This window comes from Plecotus auritus (genome assembly GCF_963455305.1).
Source record: "Plecotus auritus genome assembly, chromosome: X".
NCBI classification, from domain to species: domain Eukaryota; kingdom Metazoa; phylum Chordata; class Mammalia; order Chiroptera; family Vespertilionidae; genus Plecotus; species Plecotus auritus.
The window spans coordinates 143,382,716-143,407,086 of NC_137784.1; the positions used below are offsets into that span (position 1 = coordinate 143,382,716).

General features: G+C 46.1%; 1 protein-coding gene across 14 annotated transcripts in view; it reads left to right on the top strand.

Moving 5' to 3' along the window:
- Positions 1 to 4,735: 4,735 nt before the first annotated feature.
- CASK (calcium/calmodulin dependent serine protein kinase) overlaps positions 4,736 to 24,371 on the top strand; it is a 311,008-nt gene continuing 291,372 nt past the window's right edge. For 13 of the 14 annotated variants that reach the window (XM_080652077.1, XM_080652069.1, XM_080652073.1 and 10 more), the window contains exon 1: positions 5,196 to 5,374. In XM_080652077.1, the coding sequence (XP_080508203.1) occupies positions 5,316 to 5,374 (59 nt within the window). In that variant the 5' untranslated portion in view covers positions 5,196 to 5,315. Of the gene's footprint in view, positions 5,375 to 24,371 lie in introns of all 14 variants that reach the window. The other variant, XM_080652074.1, reaches the window with a different exon arrangement.

The following is a 24,371-nucleotide window of genomic DNA, read 5'->3' on the forward strand; positions in this document are numbered from 1 at the left end:
AACCAAGGTACATGCCCTTGACCGGAATTGAACCTGGGGTCCTTCAGTCCGCAGGCCGACGCTCTATCCACTGAGCCACACCGGTCAGGGCAGATGGTTCTGAGTTTTTTAAAGGCCTATGAACAATATACTCCAGGCATATTTACATTATGATGAAGATATACCAGTAGAATTAGCTCATTGATAATTGTCCCAGTATTGGAAATCCTGCTAACTGGTGGCCCAAGCACATTCTCCACGTTCCCAGCTCCCCAGGCAGGTGAGGGCTGCCGCCAGACCGTTCTGGCAGTGAGATGGGGAAGGCTATATGATTCCCTACTAAGAGATGGGTGAGGCCAAAACCGGTTTGGCTCAGTGGATAGAGCGTCGGCCTGCGGACTGAAGGGTCCCAGGTTCGATTCCGGTCAAGGGCATGTACCTTGGTGGCGGGCACATCCCCAGTGGGAGGTGTGCAGGAGGCAGCTGATCGATGTTTCTCTCTCATCGATGTTTCTAACTCTCTATCCCTCTTCCTTCCTCTCTGTAAAATATCAATAAAATATATATTTTAAAAAAAAAAAAAGAGATGGGTGAGGAAGCAAAACGGCCTTGCCCATTCTCCTTGCCTTCCTCACTCCTGCCTTTGAAGGCGGCAGAGGGGAAAGAAGAACCTAGGTCAGCGGTGACACTGTTGAGTAGCTGATCAGTGTCGGTCCCCACCCCCCTCCAGACTCCTCGCTCTACAGACAAGACACACCCCTCCTCACTTTCAGCTACTACTATGGAGGGCTCAGCTATTCACAGCTGAGCACAATCTAAAGGGGCCCTGTTACTTGAGCATTTTCTTTGTGGAAAGGAAAACGGAACTGAAGTGTTGACACCTGATCATTTATATCAGGGGTCCTCAAACTTTTTAAACAGGGGGCCAGTTCACTGTCCCTCAGACCGTGGGAGGGCCGGACTATAGTTTAAAAAAACAAAAAACTATGAACAAATTCCTATGCGCACTGCGGGCCCGGGACGCGTCGGCTGCTAAGCAGGACAGGCAGCGGCACCCGGCGGGCCGAATGTGGCCCACGGGCCATAGTTTGAGGACGCCTGATTTATATGTATGCTTATTTGTAGGAAGAGTATTGGATTTTTGGAAGAGACCCAGAAAAGAATTACCTTTATTTAAAAGGTTAGGCCCGTGGTCAGCAAACTGCGGCTCGCGAGCCACATGCGGCTCTTTGGCCCCTTGAGTGTGGCTCTTCCACAAAATACCACGGCCTGGGCGAGTCTATTTTGAAAAAGTGGCATTAGAAGAAGTTTAAGTTTAAAAAATTTGGCTCTCAAAAGAAATTTCAATCGTTGTACTGTGTTTTTTTTAAATATATTTTTTTGATATTTTACAGAGAAGAAGGGAGAGGGATAGAGAGCTAGAAACATCGATGAGAGAGAAACATCGATCAGCTGCCTCCTGCACACCTCCTACTGGGGATGTGCCCACAACCAAGGAACATGCCCTTGACCAGAATCGAACCCGGGACCCTTCAGTCCGCAGGCCGAAGCTCTATGCACTGAGCCAAACCGGTTTCGGCTCAATCGTTGTACTGTTGATATTTGGCTCTGTTGACTAATGAGTTTGCCGACCTCTGGGTTAGGCCATTTTAGCCCAGCCGGCATGGCTCAGTGGTTGAGCGTCGACCTATGACCCAGGAGGTCATGGTTTGATTCCTGGTCAGGGCACATGCCCAGGTTGTGGCCTCGATCTCCATTGGCTGGGGGGGGGAGGGGGCATGCAGAAGGCAACCAATCAATGGTTCTCTCTTATCATTGATGTTTCTATCTCTCCCTTCCTCTCTGAAGTCAATAAATATATATATAAATATATAAATATATATATGTATATTATTTAAAGGTTTGGTCATTTTTTAAAAGTTACATTAATCTTTTTAAAAATATATTTTTATTGACTTCAGAGAGGAAGAGAGAAGGAGAGATACAAGCATCCATGAGGAGAGAGAATCATAGATTGGCTGCCTCCTGCACGCCCCCTACTGGGGATCGAGCCCACAACCCAGGCATGTGCCGTTGGCCAGAACCGAACCCCGGGACCCCCTAGTTCGCAGGCCAATGCTCTACCCATTGAGCCACACCGGCTAGGGCAGGTTTGGTCATTCTAACTGCAGAAGCAGAGAGGGGCCACCTCTGGCCACAAGGCATGGTACAAGTTCTGAGGGATGTGTGTCGCAGATAACTTCTCTATGACTAAATACCACACTGGGGGCTGAGAGGTCTAGGTTCCGATTAGACGTTCAGCTACGTATGGGATCATGAACATATAGTTGTCTCCCAATTCATTTTGGCCCGCTGTATCATTTGTAGGATGCTTTCTTTGAAAGTAACAGAAAACTCCGCTCCAAAGGGCTTAAACCATAAGGAAATTCGTCTCCTTATACGATGGGACAGTGTAGAACATTGGTTAACCAAGAGATTGATAATGTCACTGAAGACATCTCCACCCCGCTGCCCCTCAGCTCCACCTTCATCTTAGGTCTGACTGCCCTCATGGCCGCGAGATGTCTAACGGCCGTGATTGAAGGCCAGTGTGTGGTTGGGGGGAAGGGGGCGAGGAGACAGTATTTCCTATACAGTAGAGGGCAAGTCCTGAGCTTTGTGATGATTGGAAGACCTGGAACCAATCAGGACCAGGGAATGCCAAGAGCTGATCAAGTTAGGCCAATATTGTGCCAAAGGGGCTGCATTTATTAGTTTAATTAATCAGGGCCCCCCTCTCCAGGTGAGATGGTTACAATCCCCCCGCACCCCCAGAGCTGCTACCTCATGGTGGAGGGGCAGAATGGCTCTTGGGAGAACAACCTCCCCACCCCCCACCCTCACCCCCCACCCCTCTGTAAATGAATGAGCTGGAATGAGCTGGACTGGCTGACCTCTACGGCTCTTTCCAGATCTAAACAGGTGGTGATTCCAGCAGCAGACTGCAAGCTTATCTTTGTAGTCATCTTTTTTATTCCATTCCACGTTCTTTTATTTTACAACTAGAGGCCCGATGCACGAAACTTGCGCAAGGGGCTCACCCCTCGCAGCCCCAGCTTCATCTGGAAGGTCGTCCGGAAGGACGTCCGGAAGGTTGTTCGGCTGTCCGGTCTAATTAGCATATTACGCTCTTATTATTATAGATTGTCCTTTTCTGCCTCTGACTACAGGCCTCTGTGGAAAACAACCCCAAAATGAAGTCGACAAGCCTTGGCATAGCTCCGACTGGGGCTGGGGAGAGGATGCGAAGCTGACAAGGTGACTTGTGAGGGGTCACTGTCACTTCAGAGCAGAATGGAATGAAGTGGCAGTGCCAACTGGGGGTGAGTGACTTGGATGTGTGGGACCCTCAATGGAGGCGATGTTTCCCAGGCTCTAAAGCTCCCTTCTCTAGAGAATGCCCCAGGTCTTTAGGGAAAGAAGAAAGCCTTCCCATACTATTGTATTTGCCTTCTGATTTGCATTTTTAAAAGGGTTAGTACTCAACTCGTTAACACTGGTGAATCTCTGAGCGTGGAGGGCGTGGTCCAGGGTTTGCACAGAACGTTTTTTCTTTCTTTCTTTCTTTCTTTCCTTTTAAATGGCTGCGCTGAGAATTTTACCAGGTGATGCCTGGAAGCTGACTTATGAACTAATGGGACACTTCTGCTGTGCAGAGAAACAAAGACTTTTTTATTGGTCATCAGCTGAGGCATATACCTGTCTGCTGGCGCTGGCTCATTCCGCACATGCTCAGTGGAGCAAACATGTTCCTAATGAACACAACCTAGCAAGGCGGCACCACCCAGCTCACTCCCGCGCTGACCCCGTGCACACGCCCTCGAGTCGTATTTTTATCCCGAATTGTATAGACAGCAGGGTAGGTCCTGGGGGCCTGGGGGCGGGCAATATACAAAGGGGCTTCAGGTCTCTGTCCCTGCCTTCCTGACCCCTCTCTCGGCTGTCTGCAGCGGGGGACAGGTGCTGGGTAGCTATTTGTTGAGTCGGGGCAGCATGCGGGAGAAGCTGTGTCTAGAAATTGCCATTCGTTGTTGCACACCAGCCTGGACAGTTTTTGTCTGGTCTTGACTTATAGGGGGGCGCCCCCCCCCATCCCCGCCCCAGCCCTGGCTGTCGTGAAAGAATGGCAGCGGCACTGAAGGCATCCTCGCCTAGCACGGTCTGGAGCGACAACCTCGCCACCTTTCTCGCCGCTCTCCCATTCATCGGGGCTCGTTCCCAGCCAAACCTGGGAAAGGCCGGCGGGGGTGACAAAGGGAGGGGGTGGGTGCGGCCGGGGCTCCGCGCCTCCCGCTGCGGATCGCCCCACACGTGCGCTCGGTCGCGGACCTTTTGTCCCCCGGCCCCGCGCGCGGCTCGGCTCGGGGGCGGAGGTGACGACCCCGACCCGCCCCCACCTCAGCCGCGGCCGCCTGCGCGCACCGAGGGCCGGCCCCCCACCCCTCCCCGATCCCCGGCGCCCGCCCGATCGGCGTGACGTGTCGGGCGGCGCGCGCATGCGCCGCTCAGCCCCGTCGCCTTGCCGGGGCCCGCGCCGCCCGACGGGCGGGAGTGGGCGGGGCCTGTGGGGCCCGAGGCCGCGCGGCCGGGGCGGGAGGAGGGCGTGTGTGCGCGAGGCGGGTGCGCGAGGCCGGCGAGCTGGTCCGCGGCTCGGGCGGAGGAGGAGGAGCTGAAGGCGGCGGCCGCGGCTCCCGCCTGCCCGGACAGCCAGTCCCGCGAAGCCCCCTCCCACTCCCCGGCGGGCGGCGGCGGCGGGAGGAGGCGGAGGAGGGAGCGTCTCTGCCGCCGCCTCCTGGTCCCCAGCGCGGATCTGCCGCCGCCACCTCCCCGAGCGGCGATCGTCCCTCCGTGGTCCCGCCGCGGCCCCCCCCCCCCCGCCCCTGTCGGCAGAGCCGCCCCGCGCCGCGCCGGAGCCAGCCTCGCCGAGGGAGCGCTCGCGGCCTCGCGGCCCGCGCGGGCTGACGGGCGGAGATCGCGGCGCCGCGCGGTCCCCGAGGAGCCGCACGCCGGGCAGCGCGGCCCTAGCAGCGCGAGGAGCAGCGGGCGGGCGGGCGGCGCCGGGCCCGGGCCGCCCTCGCTCCCGCGCCCCGGCCCCGCCGCCCGCGCCGGGGCGGTCGCCCGCAGAGGAAGGCGCCGCAGTCTCCGGGCCTCGCAGCCCCACTCGAGCGTCCTCAGCACCGAGGGCTCGCGCGTCCCGAGGGGAGGAGGCGATCCCGGGGCCCGGCACTGAGCTCTTTGGCGCCCCCACCCCCGTTTTCGGAGCCCTCCACGCTGCGGCCACTGTCCCCCTCCGGACCATGGCCGACGACGACGTGCTGTTCGAGGATGTGTACGAGCTGTGCGAGGTGATCGGCAAGTGAGTCTCCACGCGAGGGAGCGGGAGTGTGGGAAAATGCCTGGCAGTGATGCCCGGGTCCTGCCGCACCCGAACCCGCGCCGGGCCCGACCCCTGCCCTCCATCCCCTCCCCCGCCCTGGTCCCGCTCACCCCGAGTCTTTCTAGACGGTACCTGGACCTCCTGCCGGGCGGGGGTCTGGGGCTTCCCAGCGCTCGGCGGCCACCGAGCCGGGAACGGCCAGCCCACGAGGCGTGGAGCCGGCTGCAGGCTGCTGTCTGCATTTTGCCTGACGGTTGCACGGGGACGTGGCCGAAGCGATTTGGTCGCTGCTCCCCGGGACCAGTTGGGGTTATTGTTACCTTGCGTGCACCGTAGACCATGAACGGAAAGAGCAGCTTGCATTCCCTCGGCTTGGGCGGAGAGCAAGAGAAAGAACGACCAGGCTTTTTTAATTGTGGGGTGTGTGTCTATTGTGCGGGATATTAGATAGATGCCTTTGTGTTCGCCCCATGCACGGATTGCGGGGGGCGGGGGGGGGGTCATTTAAGACCGGGTGCTTTGCGTTTGAGCAAATGCCTCACCTGGTGTAGACCAACGTGGAAAGAGTTGGGGGGATCGGAATTTTGGATGCCTCGTTATGCAATGCCGGCTACATCCGTGTTGGAGGCTTCCTCCACGGCTGGGATGGTGGCTAGCGTGGCCGAGCCGTCTGCTTCGAGTCACCGAGCTGGGCTAGAAGACAGAACTGACAGGCAAACGCTCATCCTCTCATCTGGGCCGGATGATTACACCAGGGGAAGGCAGGGAATCAGATTAATCACAGTGCTGATTGAGAATTAAATCTGCAGCTCCTCATCTAATTGTGCATCCCTTAAATGTGTTTTGAATAGTTTCCTTTTCATTCTTGTCAAACACTATTCCAAGTGCACGATCCTGCTCATCTGCCTGGGAGGGAAGTGCTGGCAATCTGAAGTTCATTTCCTAGTTCCGTGTGTGTGTGTCGTCCGTGGCTTTCGAAGTTGAGCCGATAAGACTGGGGAGCGATTTTCGCCTCTTTGTGGATTGCTGGGTAGCCACCATTGGAATATCCCCCCTCTTTGGGGGAGTGGTGCTTTGTCTGCAGTTGGGAATGAAAGCAAGACCTTCGGGCAGTTGGCTCTCTCTCTTTGAAGTTGTCTGCAGTGCTGGCTTTCAATTTGTTTAAGTGCCGATAACTCATCTTTCCCCCCCTTGCATGTTGAGGTATTACAGCGTTGCCTCACATGGTGATGGTGGGTAGAGCTTGCTACACACTTTCCTCACACTCCGTTCCTAAGACGACATGTTCCTCCCTGCCCTATTGTTTGTTCATGACCGGCCTGGGGATTAGAAGAAGAAGATCCAGATGTGCCCCCGATTAAGTGACGGCAGAAGTGCCCTAGAGCCGCGCCGTCCAAAAGAGAGAGAGGCTGGGAGCCATGCATGTCATTTTACATGTCAGTTCCCATGTGTACATGTTCTGAAAGCCACCTTTGGAAGATGATAAACCAATAGGTGCAGTGACTTTTAACAAGATACTGTCTTGAGCCCCATAGAGCCAAACTAGGATCATTTCAACATGTAATCGGGATAGAAATGATTAATGAGATATTTCACAGCCTTTCCTTCCTACTCAGTATGTGAAACCCACTGTGTATTTTACACTAACAACACGTCTCCATCCTGACTCTACGCTACATTTTCAGGGGAAATATTTGACCTGAATTGAGTTTTCATAAAATTTGCATTTGCAAAAGTAGATTCACATACCCAAGTTGATCCAAGCATACCTAAAAGTTTTCCAATAACGGAATCAACATTACATTGAAATTTAAATGAATTAAAACTAAATAAAATTCAAAATCCAGTTTCTCCGTTGGACTGGCCACATTTAAAGTGCTCCGTAGCCCTGTGCGAATAGCACAATGCTAGAGAGGCAAATGGAAAAAAAAGAAAAACACCCTCAGTTTCTTCATTCTTAACACCAGTAAGGGTGAATTAGATATTTCCCCAAAGCCCCCAAATGATTGTGTGTGTGTGGGGGGGGGGGGGCGGTAAATGTTGTTTGTTATATCTTAGTTATATTTGGTTTAAATGAGCCAGCCAAGTCATAATTGGAAACTGTGAGGTTACAGTGTTATTTATATTGTGATGACGGAATATAGCCATCATTAAATCAATGTTAGTTACTAGTTCTGATTCCTTAAGGTCTGGGAGGGTGATGATACCGCTCTTTGAATATGGAAAAGAAGTGGTCAGCACCACATTAGCGCCATCAATATTCTGCTGACTTGTAATTGATAGAGTATTCTCAGGAAACACTTGTGATAGGACTGAATCCATCTCTTCTGTTGCCTCTGAGCTGCCTAAGGAGGGAGAGAGTCCTGGGTATTCTGTGGCCACCTTAACTGCGGTGAATGTGAAATCTCATTCAGGTCCCACAAAATCTGACTTGGTCAGTGATTTTCTTGCAGGGCCCTTGACAGCATACATTTTTAACTTAGAATTTGTTCCACTTCGGATTGAAGCCGAAATGCCTTGACCATGTTCATTTGTACTGAAAAGCTTTTTGTTGATTTCTAGCCAAGTGCTCTGGCGTTGTGATTTCCTTTTCTGCCAAATTAGTATTACCAGTTGGTTTCGACCCCCGGGTCTTCATAGGTTGAAATTTTCACCCAGATGCTTGATTGTACTTTTCAAGATCAGCTGACTACCCACTCACTCCCCTACCTCATCACTCTCATCCACTCTCTTGAAAGGAATCATGTGGCCGAAACCGGTGTGGCTCAGTGGATAGAGCGTCGGCCTGCGGACTGAAGGGTCCCGGGTTCGATTCCGGTCAAGGGCATGTACCTTGGTTGTGGGCACATCCCCAGTAGGAGCGTGCAGGAGGCAGCTGATCGATGTTTCTCTCTGATCGATGTTTCTAGCTCTCTATCCCTCTCCCTTCCTCTCTGTAAAATATCAATAAAATATATTTTTTTTTTAAAAAAAGAAAGGAATCATGTGCCTGATTCCTTATGAATATGGAAAAGATGTTACCTCTTTTTTTTAAAATATATTTTATTGATTTTTTACAGAGAGGAAGGGAGAGAGATAGAGAGTTAGAAATATTGATGAGAGAGAAACATCGATCAGCTGCCTCCTGCACACTCCCACCGGGGATGTGCCCACAACCAAGGTACATGCCCTTGACCGGAATCGAACCTGGGACCCTTCAGTCCGCAAGCCGACGCTCTATCCACTGAGCCACACCGGTCAGGGCTACCTCTTTTTTTTAAGATTTAAAATATTTTCCCATGTTTCTTATTTTTGAACGTTTTACAAAGGATCCTTTGAACGCCTCTAGTTTCCATAACATTTTCCTATGTAGCATCTTTCAAGCAACTGAAACAGATCCCCAACAATGGAGCCTTCGCATAGCCCCAGAACTTTGTCTTAGCAAATGACTGGAAAGGAAAGGTGTTATGCAAATACGGGTAATTGGCCAACGCTTTTCATGACCATCTACTTTGTCTTTTGCGGATTTCTAGTCTCCCAGGTAAGTATGCCATCGGTAATATCCCGTGAAGGGAATTGGAAGATGATTCATCCAAATGAAAACATAGAAATGACTGCCTTCATAGTCCAGTAGTTTCCGTGAAAGAGAATAGCAAGTTGCACACGGTCTTCATCTCGCGTGGGCTGAACACGTGCCCGTGGATTCAGTAACCTGCACCTTCTTCCTTCCCTGCTTTGGGGGGACACATGGTCACACGGGATCCCCGCAGCATGGCCCGGCCTCGGGATGGCATGCTGTATCCGCGAAGCATGCTGTATCTGCTTACACCTCCAGAGTTCTCATCATATTTCATTACAGTTACTATTTATGGCTCTCTCTCCCTAGTTAACAGGCCGCTTCCTGAGGGCAGGGAACGTGTCTTTCTCCATCACTTACCCCGGTGCCTGCAAGGTAACCGTCCTTCATTAGCTCCGGAATGAATTGAGTCGTGTTAATAAAATCTCATTAAAAGGCCCAAAGCCTATTTATCAACCTCCGAGCAGTTATTGTGTGAAAAGGCTGTATTGGTTTAAAGGAGAATCACCAGGGGAGCTTTTTAGCAAGATCGATTGCCATGTCCCTGTGTCAGAGCAATGAAATCAGGATCGCCGGGAATGGGGCCTGGTCACTGATAATTCTGTAAAGCTCTCTAAATGATTCTAATGAGCAGCTACAATTGACAGGCATTCTTTTGTGGATGTCATATTTTGGGTCTGGCTTTTAAAAAGTAGAATGAACGTGTGTGTGTTTGTGTGTGTGTGTGTGTGTTGTTTTTTTTTTGGGGGGGGGGGGAGTATTGAAGCCAAAAGAGGGAAACGGGGATTTTCTTTTCTCTGTGCTGTGTTACTGAGCCTTGTTGTGGAAGAATTTTGTTTCAGCCTGTGCTTGGCCTTGATTTCCTTGGTCTTTCAAGATTCACATAGAGCCCTAGCTGGTGTGGCTCAGTGGATAGAGTGTCAGCCTGCGAACTGAAGGGTCCCCGGTTCAATACCCGTCAAGGGCACATGCCCAGGTTTGGTCTCGATCCCCAGTAAAGGGTGTGTAGGAGGCAGCCGATCAATGATTCCCTCTCATCATTGATGTTTCTATCTCTCTCACCCTCTCCCTTCCTCTCTGAAATCAATAAAAATATATTAAAAAAAAAAAAGATTCACATAGATTCATGACATTCATCTGATGATAGCGTGGTGATTGATGGAATGCCTCAATTTCATATTAAGAAAGTTATCAATTTAGTGTGGATTGTGTTTGCACATACACTCAAGAGTATGGTTAAGATGCTTATACTTATATAGGGTGTCCCCAAAAATGTATACGTGCACTTTGAATAATTATAAAGGCAGTGTTTATTGAAATATATTTCCTTTTCAAAATTGAGCTATCAGCTGTTAAAGTGCATATACATTTTGGGGGGCCACAGGCTTTAAAGTCCATACTTGTGGTTCCAATAATGCTATTTACCAGAGAATTGAGTTAAATGCAGCCTTTATGTAAATACTGGCTTGATAATATGTAATTTAAGTTAGAGAAAAATTCAGCTTTACTATTTGTACTAATTACTAAGGCTTTCACATACATTGATTGGCCCACTGATTTGGTTTTCTGTTACCATGACAATGGGGGGATATTACATTACATTGGAACATCTTTGCTGGACACCCTACTTAGACATTGTAAGTGAACTAGTTTTTAATGTTAAGAAAAGGTCAAGTGTGAGCCCGAGAGAACTATCAATTGTCCAGACCTGTTACACGTAGGGTGGGTCCCTACACACAGCAGGCCTTATGGGAAGTCGGTAAGCAGTGTTGATCCTGGTGATGGAGTGTGAGTCTGGGACAATTTTTGTTTCCTCTGAGTCTCATCGAGTCTGCTTTTTACAGACTGCCTGAGGCCTTGGGGTTTCTGGAAGTGTGGTTTACACGTTCTCTTCATAAAAACTTCCTGTGACTCCTTTCCTTCCATGACTGGGACATGCTTCTACGCCCTTGACATATGCAGTTCACTCTCCTCCATTTTCCCCTGGTGTCTGCAACACTGTCACCTGGCCAACTGGAGTTGTTTCCTGGATATTTTCTTTACATTGAACATTCTTTTGCCACCTCCAGTTGCAGCTCTACTCAAGAGATTGAAGAAGCAAGTATTTAGAAAAAGGAGCAGAGGAATACAGGTAGAGAAAATAAAGAAATCTCTAAAAAGTTTCAAAAATGTTTATCCTATTTTGTTTTTTAATTAATAAACCTCATTTTTAGAACAGTTTTAGGTTCACAGCTCCTCTTTTAGTTTTAGTGACAAAGGAAATATGTATAATAAGTTAAAATTAAAGTTTTCAGGTAAAACTTTAGGAATGCTTTGATTTTTTTTTTTTCCTTTTTGGTTCTGAAATTTTATGGCTTCGGTGTTCATTATATGTTGGACAAGTTGTTAAAATGTTTATATTTTTCTAACTTAACCTGGGCCACAACCCTTCCTTTTGAGGCAATCACCCCTCCCCATTTTACAGATGAGAAAACTGAGGAAAGGGGAGATAATAATTATTTACTCTGGGGAGGTGGCAATAATAAGTAGCAGTATGGGGATTCACACCTGGCAGTATATGTGACCCATCTCAACACCTGCTCTGCGACACTGCTTTACGGCACTGCTTTACGGCACTGCTTTATGGCACATGGAATTATAAATCTGTGGTCTTTTGTGGCTGTTTTTTTCTCTAAGCATGGCGTCTTTTTTTTTTTTTTTTTTTTGTCCTGGAATTAGCACATTTTTGTAATTGTTTTTCACATTTTAGATGTGGCAGAAGCACTCTTCAAAGGAACTTGGACATAAGATTGTTTCAAAGAAAAACATCTTTATAACAGGGCCTATTTCCTAAGGGGAATTGGTGTGCATGCCTTCTCATGTTAGGTATGTTATGTGTATTCTCTCCTTTACTTGTACCCGTTTTGTTTTTTTTGTTTTGTTTTTTTTTAAAATATATTTTATTGATTTTTTACAGAGAGGAAGGGAGAGGGATAGAGAGTTAGAAACATCGATGAGAGAGAAACATCCATCAGCTGCCTCCTGCACACCTCCCACTGGGGATGTGCCCGCAACCAAGGCACATGCCCTTGACCGGAATCGAACCCGGGACCCTTCAGTCCGCAGGCCGACGCTCTATCCACTGAGCCAAACCAGTCAGGGCTACTTGTACCCGTTTTATAGAAAAAAAAACCCCTGAGATTCAGAGATGTGTGACTTGCCCAAGATCACGTGGAATGCCAACTGGTTCTAAAATCCATTTCTTTCCTGCTGCGTTGGGTTTCCTTAAAGTGAGGCACATGTCTGCAGAGATGATTTCCCGCCAATGTCCATTGTTGGGTTTTCTAGTTAAATTTCTTACCTCTTCCGTAGAGGTTCCGTACTCCTGATCATTCTTTCATCAATCCCATTTTCCTTTCGGCCTTTGTCTTTAAAGACGTGTCAGCACCTGTCTCCAAACTAGTCAGCCTATGCATTGTTCAGCAACGCCGATATAGAATCGTGGCCATTCATCCCAAACATTTGTTTGGAAACTTTCTCTATCCCTTTCATACTCCCAGTTGGTCCTTCCAATTCCCCTGCCTGCGGAAGAGTATGAATTAGCCCTAACTTGCCAGACCGGAAGTAAGGAGGTTTCAGAGGTGGGTGTTGGTTGGGAATGGGGCGGGGCGGTTCTTCCAATATCCTGTTATAAAAACACCGAAATGCCTCTCTCTGGCTCTGAAGCCATGGACTCAACCACATCTCAGCTGCGGGCCGCCCCGCACACCTACACAATCAAGCGACTGAATTGCAGCTGCAGAGCAGGTAAGACCTGCTCTCTATTCGGTCTCGCTTGGGGCCCCCCAGTCTCTTGGTCTCCCCTCTTTCAGCTGAGGAGAATGTAATGACCTGATGGCCATCGGGGTCCTGCAGTATGATTGCTCATAGGGCCCAGGTCAGTATGGGAAGAAGCTGACTTGCTATTCCAGGAAGATCTCATTTCTAAAGCGATTGGACTCTTTCCCTTTATCAATTAGCTCGTGTTTATGGAATAAATGATAAAAATGACATTAAAATGTAAAGCCAAGTCTCTCTATTCTCCCACCATCTGTAGTCCCATTCTCAGAGGTAACCATTGTCCCCTTCCTGTATACCTTTGTAAGGATTGTTTTAAAAATAGAATGGGGTCGTATTTGTACACTCCGCTAAAGTACTCATTTTCGATTGAAAAACAGTATTTTTGATGACATTCCCATAGCCATCTATATATCTAACTCTGCCTCCTCTTAAACTGCTGCCCAGCATTCCATGGTGTGGACTGGTACTTTTTTAAATTTTTATTTTAAAATATATTTGTATGGATTTCAGAGAGGAGGGGAAAGGGAGAGAGAGAGAAATGAGAGAGAATCACGGATCGGCTGCCTCCTGCACACCCCCCACTGCGGATGGAGCCTGCAACCTGGGCCTGTGCCCTGACCGACCTGGAGTCGAACCCTGACTTTGAATTGAGCGCATCCCTGTCTCCAAGTGGGACTCTGAGGGAATGAGTTCTTGGGGTTGACTGAGCTGGGGGGTTGTGGTTTGGAGGATAACTCACAGAGTTAGAAGAACCAAGGTAGCTCAGCATCACAGAAAGTGGGGAGGTGGCCCTGACCGGTGTGGCTCAGTGGATAGAGCGTCGGCCTGCGGACTCAAGGGTCCCAGGTTCGATTCCGGTCAAGGGCATGTACCTGGGTTGCAGGCACATATCCAGTAGGGGGTGTGCAGGAGGCAGCTGATCGATGTTTCTCTCTCATCGATGTTTCTAACTCTCTCTCCCTCTCCCTTCCTCTCTGTAAAAAATCAATAAAATATATTTTTTTTAAAAAAGAAAGAAAGTGGGGAGGAGCGGTCATGTAAAATGCTGGCACACCCTGACTGCGGACCAAGAAAAGGCTTGTCTATCAAGATACATGTAATATTTAATATTCAGTTCATGGGGTGACTGATAACCAACGATCTGGCTTCCTTTCTGTGGATGTTGGGAATATACTGTCTCACACCAACATATTTCAGGTTTCAAAAAAGGAGATTATTTCCTTCACCTCAGTCGTGTTTTGCACATTGTCATTGGCTGATTTTTAGGTAAAACCATTTGCTTTTCCTAAGATGAGGTGTTTATGATCCCAGAGCTTGGTGCATAACTTTCCTTTTTTCTTTCTTTTTGTTCTAAACATCTAATTTCAGTGAAACGGAAACCTTCAATGACATGACAAAGAACATTTTAGACGCTTTAAGTTCTTGATATTTGTCAAACCTGCTTATTTCCTTTCCTCCTCCCCCTGTAGGGGACGGAATTCTTCTTGCCTCAAGGTTGCTGGGCCCTGTTGAATAGCTGGAGTACTCTCCTCCCCTTTCACACCCTTCCCTCCCCCCAAGGAAACTTCTTCATGGGCTTCTTGGATATGGATGTGTTCCCATCCATTCGCAATCAGCATTTATTGCTTTATTGCACCTAAGCCAGTTTTGAAAATCGGAGCGCTTATTATTTCATTTCAGATCTTGCGTTCTCTTCCTGAGCTGTTGCCCGTTCTTTGTTCAATCTTTGTTATTTCTTTTCATACACTTATTTCGCTTTGAATGTTTGAATCATTTGCAGGTAGGAGTGGTGATTGCCCCCCCCCCTTTTTGGGGTAGTTTAATAATTTCAAATATAGATTCTGTTGAGTCTGGATCAGGCTTTTAATTTTAACCCCGAGTTTAGAGTATATGATGAAAGTGTTACCCTTTAACCATATGCAGATTTAATGTTTGTTTGTTTTTTAATATATTTTATCGTTTTTTTACAGAGAGGAAGGGAGAGGAATAGAGAGTCAGAAACATCGATGAGAGAGAAACATCGATCAGCTGCCTCCTGCACACCTCCTACTGGGGATGTGCCCGCAACCAAGGTACATGCCCTTGACCGGAATCGAACCCGGGACCTTTCAGTCTGCAGGCCGACGCTCTATCCACTGAGCCAAACCAGTTAGGGCGATTTAATGTTTTTTTAAAACACTCCCCATGTTACTCCCTTGCAGAGGTGTCTAGCCCTGCTATGATATGCAGATTAGCACTCTTGTTTATAGAATCAACTTCGTGTTTTTAGGAAGCTTCATAGATTTGGGGCCTTTCTGCTTGTCCTTAAGGCAGCCCCCTACGGTGCCGCCTGGTAACCTTTGGGCACAGCGTGGCCAGTTTCTCCTTATTTATTGAAAGAATGGCAGCTCCTTCACAGGCCATTTGCGTGGATCGGTAATTGTAAGGTGCAGCATAACTCTTTTTTATTTCTAGAATGTCTCTGAGATCCTCAAATGACTTTTGGCAGCCATGTAGATAAGTTTCACCAATTTCCAAGTGTGTACTTTCTCAGCACTTAAAACACAGGCTCTGTTACATAGATGATATGGTGAAATGAACATTCTCTTCTACCCCATGCATGAAATTGGTGGTGGTGGTATGTATTTGTTCATTTATGCATCCATTTCTAGCTGTGTGGCTCTAGGCAAGTTACTTAACCTCCCTGAGCCTGTTTCTTTATCTGTAAAATGAGGGTGGTAGTATACACTGAGTGGCCAGATGATGATGATCTCTGAACGCATACTAATCTGGCCACTCAGTGTGTGTGTATATATATATATTAGAGGCCCAGTGCATGAATTCATGCATGAGTGGGATCCGGCCAGCCTGGCCAGGGCGAGGGGACATGGGCGGTTGGCCGGCCTGCCTGCTGGTCGAACTCCTGGTCGAGGCGACCATTTGCATATTAGCCTTTTATTATATAGGATATACACCGAGTGGCCAGATTATTATGCGTTCAGAGATCATCATCATCTGGCCACTCCGTGTATATCTTGAAGGGGTGTTGTGAGAATTGAATGTAACATGGTCTATATAAAATGCCTAAAGGTGGTTGTTCTTTTAATTGCCATTAATATTCTTATTCACCAAATACTTATCTAGCCTCAAGAATGTCTCTGTCAATGGGAGAAGTTGACAAATAGTTCATATCTAATGAAACTAGACCTTAAGTCCTGTTACGGCCAGGGCCATATCTGATTTGTCACCTAGGATCGTCAACATAACCTGGTACCTGACGCATGGGGAGCTGTTGAAGGAGTGTGTTCAGTGAGTGGTCCATAAACTGTGGTCACCTCGTTAGAAGGAAGTTGGGGAAATCTTTACAGAGGATGTGAGGCTGAAATGATTTGTTGGTCTTCTTGAGTAACTCACTTGATGTTTTAAGGCCTGTTTCCTCATTTAGAAAAAGGAGTAGAGGAATACAGGTAGAGAAAATAAAGAAATCTCTAAAAAGTTTCAAAAAATGTTTATCCTATTTTGTTTTTTAATTAATAAACCTCATTTTTAGAACAGTTTTAGCAGTTTTAGGTTCACAGCTCCTCTTTTAGTTTTAGTGACAAAGGAAATATGTATAATAAGTTAAAATTAAAGTTTTCAGGTAAAACTTTAGGAATGCTTTGATTTTTTTTTTCCTTTTTGGTTCTGAAATTCTATGGCTTCGGTGTTCATTATATGTTGGACAAGTTGTTAAAATGTTTATATTTTTCTAACTTAACCTGGGCCACAACCCTTCCTTTTGAGGCAATCACCCCTCCCCATTTTACAGATGAGAAAACTGAGGCAAGGGGAGATGAATAATTATTTACCCTGGGGAGGTGGCAATAATAAGTAGCAGTATGGGGATTCACACCTGGCAGTATATGTGACCCATCTCAACACCTGCTCTGCGACACTGCTTTACGGCACTGCTTTACGGCACATGGAATTATCAATCTGTGGTCTTTTGTGGCTGTTTTTTTCTCTAAGCATAGCATCTTCAGAGGCTCATTCATGTTGTAGGTGTGTCAGTACTTCATACTTTTTTAAGACCCAATCATACTCCATTGTGTGGGTCTATCACATTTGTTGATAAGTTGGTGGGCCATTTGAGTGGTTTTCAACTTTGGCCTATCCTAAATAATCCTGCTCTGGACATGCATGTACAAGTTTTTGTGTGGACATACGTTTTTCTCCTGGGTATATACCTCGGAGTAGAATTGCTTGGTCAAATTGTAACTTTTTGAGGAATCCTGGACTGTGTATGAGGGTGCGAGTGCTTTTAGTCAGGTGAGTACCAGCAGAGTTCGCCTGTAGTGTCTGTTCAACACACAAATGGGACATAAACGAAAGCGAAGTTATGAGTTGTTGGCCCACCTTTTATCTCATGGCCCAATTGGTAGTGATTTTCAACAATTTGGGGTATTTTAGACGAAGAGTTGGCAAACTATCCGTAAACTAACAGACAGTAAATATTGGACGGTTTTGTGGGCCATATAGTGTCTGTCACAGCTATTCAACTCCGCCTTTGTAGCAGGTGAGAAAAGCGCGAGTGGCTGTGTCCCAGGAAAACTTTATTTACAAAAGGAGGTGGCAGACTGGATTTGGCCCTTGGATATAGTTTGCTGATCTTGTAGATTAAAACTGAAACTGGAGCTTATTGTTTACCCTCAAGGTTGGGATGTTCTTTGAGGTCGGAGTACCCCCTAGTGAGTAGATTGTTTCTGCAAAATGTAAACATATTGAGACCGGTCCACTGAACTGTTTTCACTGTTAAATGGGGAAGTGCTATACACTTAATATTTTTCGTTCTTTTTTTTTTTTTTTTTTAAACTGCTTTTGGATTCTCTTTTTTTGATCCTACGTTAAAAGGAAGAAAACCATCAAAATTCTTCTAAGTTGACGGGACGCAGTATCAATGTAGAGTTCCTGAAAAAAATTGTTTCCTTCATTCTAGCTTATTGCCTGTAGAATGGATGAAAATAGAGCTGAGAACATACTAGAAAGTATCAGAAATGAACTATTATTTTATTTTTTAAAAATATATTTTATTGATTTTTTACAGAGAGGAAGGAGAGGGATAGAGAGTTAGAAACATCGATGAGAGAGAAACATCGATCAGCTGCCTCCTGCACACCCCCTACAGAGGATGTGCCCGCAACCAAGGTACATGCCCTTGACCGGAATCGAACCCGGGGCCCTTCAGTCTGCAGGCCGACGCTCTATCCACTGAGCCACACCGGATAAGGCTGAACTATTATTTTAAATAAAGTTAGGTGGGAAATCAGCAACTAAATCCCTATCCCTAATTGGAAAGTTGTGATGTGCCATCCATGTCTATCTTATGACTTCAAGAGCTCTTGATAGAGGATTAGGGGTGGTGTGTGTGTGTGTGTGTGTGTGTGTGTGTGTATGTGATCCTATATAATAAAAGGCTAATATGCAAATTGACCAAATGGCAGGACGACTGGTCGCTATGACACGCACTGACCACCAGGGGGCAGACGCTCAATGCAGGAGCTGCCCCCTGGAGGTCAGTGCGCTCCCACAGGGGGAGCATCACTCAGCCAGAAGCCCTGAGCCGGGCTCACAGCTGGCGAATGCAGCGGCGGTGGTGGGAACCTCTCCTGCCTCTGTGGCAGCGCTAAGATGTCCGACTGACGGCTTAGGCCCGTGGGGAGGACATCTCCCGAGGGCTCCTGGACTGCAAGAGGGCACAGGCCGGGCTCAGGGACCACTTGCCCCCCCCCCCCCCCCCCCGAGTGCACGAATTCTGTGCACCGGGCCTCTATATTATGTAAATAAAACTTCTTCAAATTTCATTTTATGTTTGACATCCATTTTACTCAATGTGTTTTGTGGTAGTAGACATAGACTATTTAGAGTGCTTTGTGGCTTTTTAAAAATTGTCATTGCTTATGCACATGGGGAAAAAGTATTATTGGAGGTTCTAGATTTCATAATTTGTGTCATCCCAGTGAATTCAATAAAAAAGAAAAAAGACTTTTCTAAATTATAATTATGTTAAAAGAGGGAATTTTGTATCACACTTTATCTTTGCATTTGGGCATACAACAAATGGATCACTTCTTCAAAATGTGAAATTTCAAACTGAGACAAGGAAAATAACAGAATATAGATTTAGGAGACAGCGTGTACAGGATTTATGAATATTATGGTGTTCTTTTATGTAATTTCCCCCAATTTTTTATGTCCACATCTTAACAGCAAGCAAAATAAGGTGGAAAAGGACCCTGGTTGGGTGGCTCATTTGGAGCATCATCCTGTCCACCAAAAGGTTGTGGGTTCAAGTCCCAGTCAGGGCACATACCTAGGTTGCGGGTTCATGTAAGGGAAGCAACCGATCAATGTTTCTCTGTCCCATCGATGTTTCTCTTTCTCTTTCTAAAATCCCCTCATCTCTCTCTAAAATCAATTTAAAAAAGTATCCTCAGGTGAGGATTAAGAAAAAAATGAGGTAGAAAGATCTTTTTTTAAAAAAATATATTTTATTGATTTTTCAAAGAATGGAAGGGAGAGGGATAGAGTTAGAAACATCGATGAGAGAGAAACATCGATCAGCTGCCTCCTGCACACCCCCTACTGAGGATGTGCCCGCAACCAAGGTACATGCCCTTGACCGGAATCGAACCCGGGACCTTTCAGTCCGCAGGCCGACGCTCTATCCACTGAGCCACACCGGTCAGGGCAAGGTAGAAAGATCTTAATTTAGAGTCCGTGATAGGATTGGGCACTGAATCTAAATTACCTGCATTTACAGAACAGCCTTTCATCTGCTAGATCACATTACATTGCCATGGAGGGAAAGTGATAATGTTGGAATCTATTTAGACCACTTACTTCGATGAAAATTCTTGCCAGGTTGGCTTTAGAAGACAGTAAAAGGGATCCGAAGATCGCCCATGGAAAGTATTGTCTATATTGCTCTATTTAGGTTAGGTATTTTGCTGAATTCCAGCTGAGCCATTAGTTCCAAAGCTAAATGGTTAGCCTGTATTAATATAGAGCCTTCACCGGCCTTCTTAAACTTTGTATATCATCTTAACTGGGTTTTTGTTCCAACAGTCATATATGGCATTGAATTTGAAATTACCTTTTTAATGAGTAATTTTTCTTTAATTTAGTCCAAGTGACTAAACAAACAAGAAGGTGTTTTCACTGAGGACTTCCTTGCATTATATTTCATATACATCATCAAAAATTATTCAGATCACAGGGATCTCACATTATAATCAACATATGTAATACTTTTTTAAAAAATATATATTTTATTGGTATTTTACAGAGAGGAAGGGAGAGGGATAGAGAGCTAGAAACATCGATGAGAGAGAAACATCTATCAGCTGCCTCCTGCACACCCCCCACTGGGGATGTGCCTGCAACCAAGGTACGTGCCCTTGACCGGAATCGAACCCGGGACCCTTCAGTCCGCAGGCCGACGCTCTATCCACTGAGCCGAACCGGTTTCAGCTGTAATACTTTTAAATGCATGCAGATAAGAATGGAAAAAACCTCTGTGGACCATATACTAGTATATTGAAGGTTATGCTTCTAGCCTTCTTTCTTTTTTAAAAAATTTCCTTCTTACAATGGATGAGAAAATGACTTGTAAATATCTATTCAAATGAGTACACTTCTGTTATCATTATTGCACGCAGCGCCTGGGAATCTGGAGGGGGGCGTCTGGGCTTGCTGCCCTACTCCATTAATAGTATTTCTCCCATCGTTGAGTGGAAGGGGTCATCACACCGCCATAATCCGTGACCCACTGCACTAAAGGTCAAGTGTGCTTGAAATTGCCATCTGATTAAAGTTCAAGCTCCTTGGTTCGACTTGCCCGGGTGGCTTCAGAATTAGGCCCACAGCCTTTGCCGGTGTGGCTTAGTGGATAGAGTGTGGGTCTGCAGACCGAAAGGTCCCAGGTTCCATTCGGGTCAAGGGCATGTACTTGGTTGCAGGCTCCTCCCTGGCCCAGGCCCTGGTTGGGGCTCGTTCAGGAGGCAACCAATCCATACGGTTCTCTCACATCGATGTTTCTCTCTGTCTTTCCCTCTCTCTTCCATTCCCCCTAAAAATCAATGGAAAAATATCCTCGGGTGAGGATTAAAAGAAGAAGAAGAAGAATTAGGCCCACAATTATGAATATGGACTTGAAGATCTTAGAATATTTTTACCCATGAAGATGCATTCATAGACATAGCTGTGAAAAGATATGTATAGGTTAGATTTGATAAACATACACTTACCATATGACCCAGCAATTTCCACTCCTGCGTATACACCCAAAAGAAATAAAAATATGCCCACACAAAGGAATATATGTACAACTTTATTCATACTAGACAAAATATGAAGCCGCTCAAATAAAAAAAGACGAGGAAAAGTCGTATTTTAAGGAAAAAATTTAAATAGTTGTGACAGATCACTACTTAGTTTTTCCTCAGTTTTTTCACCTTGTAAAAGAAGGATAGTAAAGGCTAAATTATCTTAACTCATTGGATTCTTACAAACATAAAATGACACAATTCTTCAAAAGGCTTAAACTACCTTATTTATATTATTATTTTGATTTTATCAAAATCAGACACTTCTCGTTAGAAATGGGTTTTGTTGAATTTTCTTTGACATTGCGAGAATCATTTACTTTCGTGTTTAAAACTGATTTTATTTTCTTGTTTGATTTCTAGCACTTAATATACTCAAGCCTTTATAGGACTTAGAACATGTTAGGTGAAAATGTTGAATAAAGAGATTCGGATGAATTGTGTGTATTTTACTAAAGGGACAGTGTTGACACTGAAGTCAAAGCAAAGAAAAATACCCCAACCAGTATGTTTCCCATTGCTTTGCTTTCACTTATTTCATGTGATTTGAGCTTTGAAGTTTGGAACTTACTACAAAGTAATAAATTTTTGTTGCCAAAATTTGGCAGCTACTTAAAACGTTGACCTTTCTGTTTAGTAGGAAGGTCTAGAGCCGTGGCTCTCAAAGTACAGACCTCATTCTGACCAGCGGCAGCGTCACCTGGGAACTCGTTAGGAATACAGATTATTGGGGCCCTGCTCCAACCCTACAGATCAGCAGCTCTGAGGATGGGACCCAGAAATCTCTCTTTTAACAGCTCTCCCAGGGACAGTGAGAGAGCCACTGACTTAGACCTCTAGATCAGGCCTTAGTGAAGTTACGGCCCTTGAGCCAAATCGGTCCACTGTCTGTTTTTGTCAGTGAAGTGTTGTGGGAATGCAGCCACTCTAGTTTGTTTAAATATTGTCTGTGGGTGCTTCTACACTACAAGGGCAGAGTTGAGTAGTTCCAGCAGAGACCATATGGCCCACAAAGCCTCAAATATTTACTTTCTGGCCCTTTACACCAAAAGTTTGATGTTTCCATTTCTTTACAAAAAAGTTTTCTGATCTTGGCTCAAATGGAAGCTTTGGTGCTATTTTCTTGCCCATAATCCTGGACCACAAACATCTGAAATCCGTAGGTAAACACCTCATTTTGTCTTTCCATTTGACTCTTCTTTCTACAAACTCCGCTCCCTGATATCAGACTATTACTTGATGATTAGAAACTTGTGAATAAGAAGAATAAGCGACTGTGCCCTTTCCTTCTATTTGGTAATAGCGATAGCCTGTTTAACAATTCTGCGACGTTTTCTCACTATTTCAGCCCTGGGGTGCCCTTGGTTGTTCTGTACTACAGAGTGGCGTAACTTAATTATCTATTACTAGAGGCCCAGTGCACGAAATTCATGCACAGTTAGGATCCCTAGTGGCTGCTGGCTGCTGGCCGGGGCCTTCCTTCATTCCACGCTGCCCCCTGGTGGTTAGCGCATGTCCTAGTGAGCGATCGAACTCCTGGTCAGTCAAACTCCCGGTCAGTCAAACTCCCGAGGGGACACTTGGCACATTAGGCTTTTATATATATAGGTAGTCTTCATGTCTCCCAATTCTTGCTGCCTTTTTACTTCCACAACAGGAAGCCCACCTTGGGACTGCTAAGGTTGGGAATTCATGGGAGCTGTTTGCTGTACTTCGAGCCATTGAAATGGTGCCATTTCGTCTGGAAAATTTTTATCCTTGGCCTGGAATGCCGTAGCCACTGTACTTCACAACAGTGTTTGTGAGCACATAGATACCAAATATTGAGGGTAATCTTAGAATGTTTACTGGACGAGTTTTTGTTCACCTTCCCATAATCAAGAATCACCATGTCTCTCCTTAGTTGGAATACCATAATGTCCTCTTGATATTCTTTTGTAGTTGACTTTCAGTCAGAGTGACTGGTGGCCAGTGTCATATAAAATACAAGAACTGAATTTGGACATTGTCCTCATTGATGCACTTGGAATCTTTCTGCTCACACCACTGAAGAAAGTGGGGGGCAGGGAGGCCTCTCACCATCTCCATTCATTTTGCAAGACCAGGCGAAAGGGTTTTTTTTGTTTGTTTGTTTGTTTTTTAAATATATTTTATTGATATTTTACAGAGAGAGGAAGGGAGAGGGATAGAGAGCTAGAAACATCGATGAGAGAGAAACATCGATCAGCTGCCTCCTGCATACCTCCCACTGGGGATGTGCCCGCAACCAAGGTACATGCCCTTGACCGGAATCGAACCCGGGACCCTTCAGTCCACAGGCCGACGCTCTATCCACTGAGCCAAACCGGTTTCGGCTGTTTGTTTGTTTTTTAATATATTTTATTGATTTTTTACAGAGAGAAAGGGAGAGGGATAGAGAGTTAGAAACATCAATGAGAGAGAAACATGGATCAGCTGCCTCCTGCACACCCCCTACTGGGGATGTGCCCACAACCAAGGTACATGCCCTTGACCAGAATCGAACCTGGGACCCTTGAGTCCGCAGGCCGACACTCTATCCACTGAGCCACACCGGTTAGGACAAAAGGGTTGTTTTTGCAGCTGTGATTCCATGGTTGTACACGACTGATGTTTCTGGTTAATGATGTTTAATTTAATTTAAAATTGGTGCGATTGGTAAGTGTATGATTAACTTTATAAGAAACTGCCAAACTGTTTGCTATGAGCAAAGAAGAGTCAGAAGGATTTACTAATGGAATGGGTATAGGATGTGAAAGAGTAAGGAGTTAAGGGTGATTTCAAGGTCTTTGGCCTGAGCAAAATGATACTGGGAAGAGGTGGAGAGAATTCAGAAACAGAGTTAACGTGACATTAATATAAATGTTAATGAGCTATATTACTGGCGAGTTTGTTTGGGTCCTGATTTCTTTCCGTAAGTTCCAGTTGAATACTTTGGTAGGGGATGCTGGGTAAGACACAGGGAATAGTGAGATTGAAACTGGACATGATCGAGGTAGATCTTCTATTTAGGCTTTCCCCAGCACCTTAATGCATACCTTTGCCCTGCTTACTCATCGCAGAGGCGAGGTACAATGAGAGAGGGTCAGGCAAAGGCCAGCCGCAGAGTGTGGGTACTTAGGTTTGTTGCCAAAAGCAGCCCGTCTACAGGAGAATTTGAGCTTCACTGTTGTGTACAATATAATGTGGAAACGCTGTGTTGTTAAAATTAAATTGTTATTTATAGTGCTGAATAAAATGT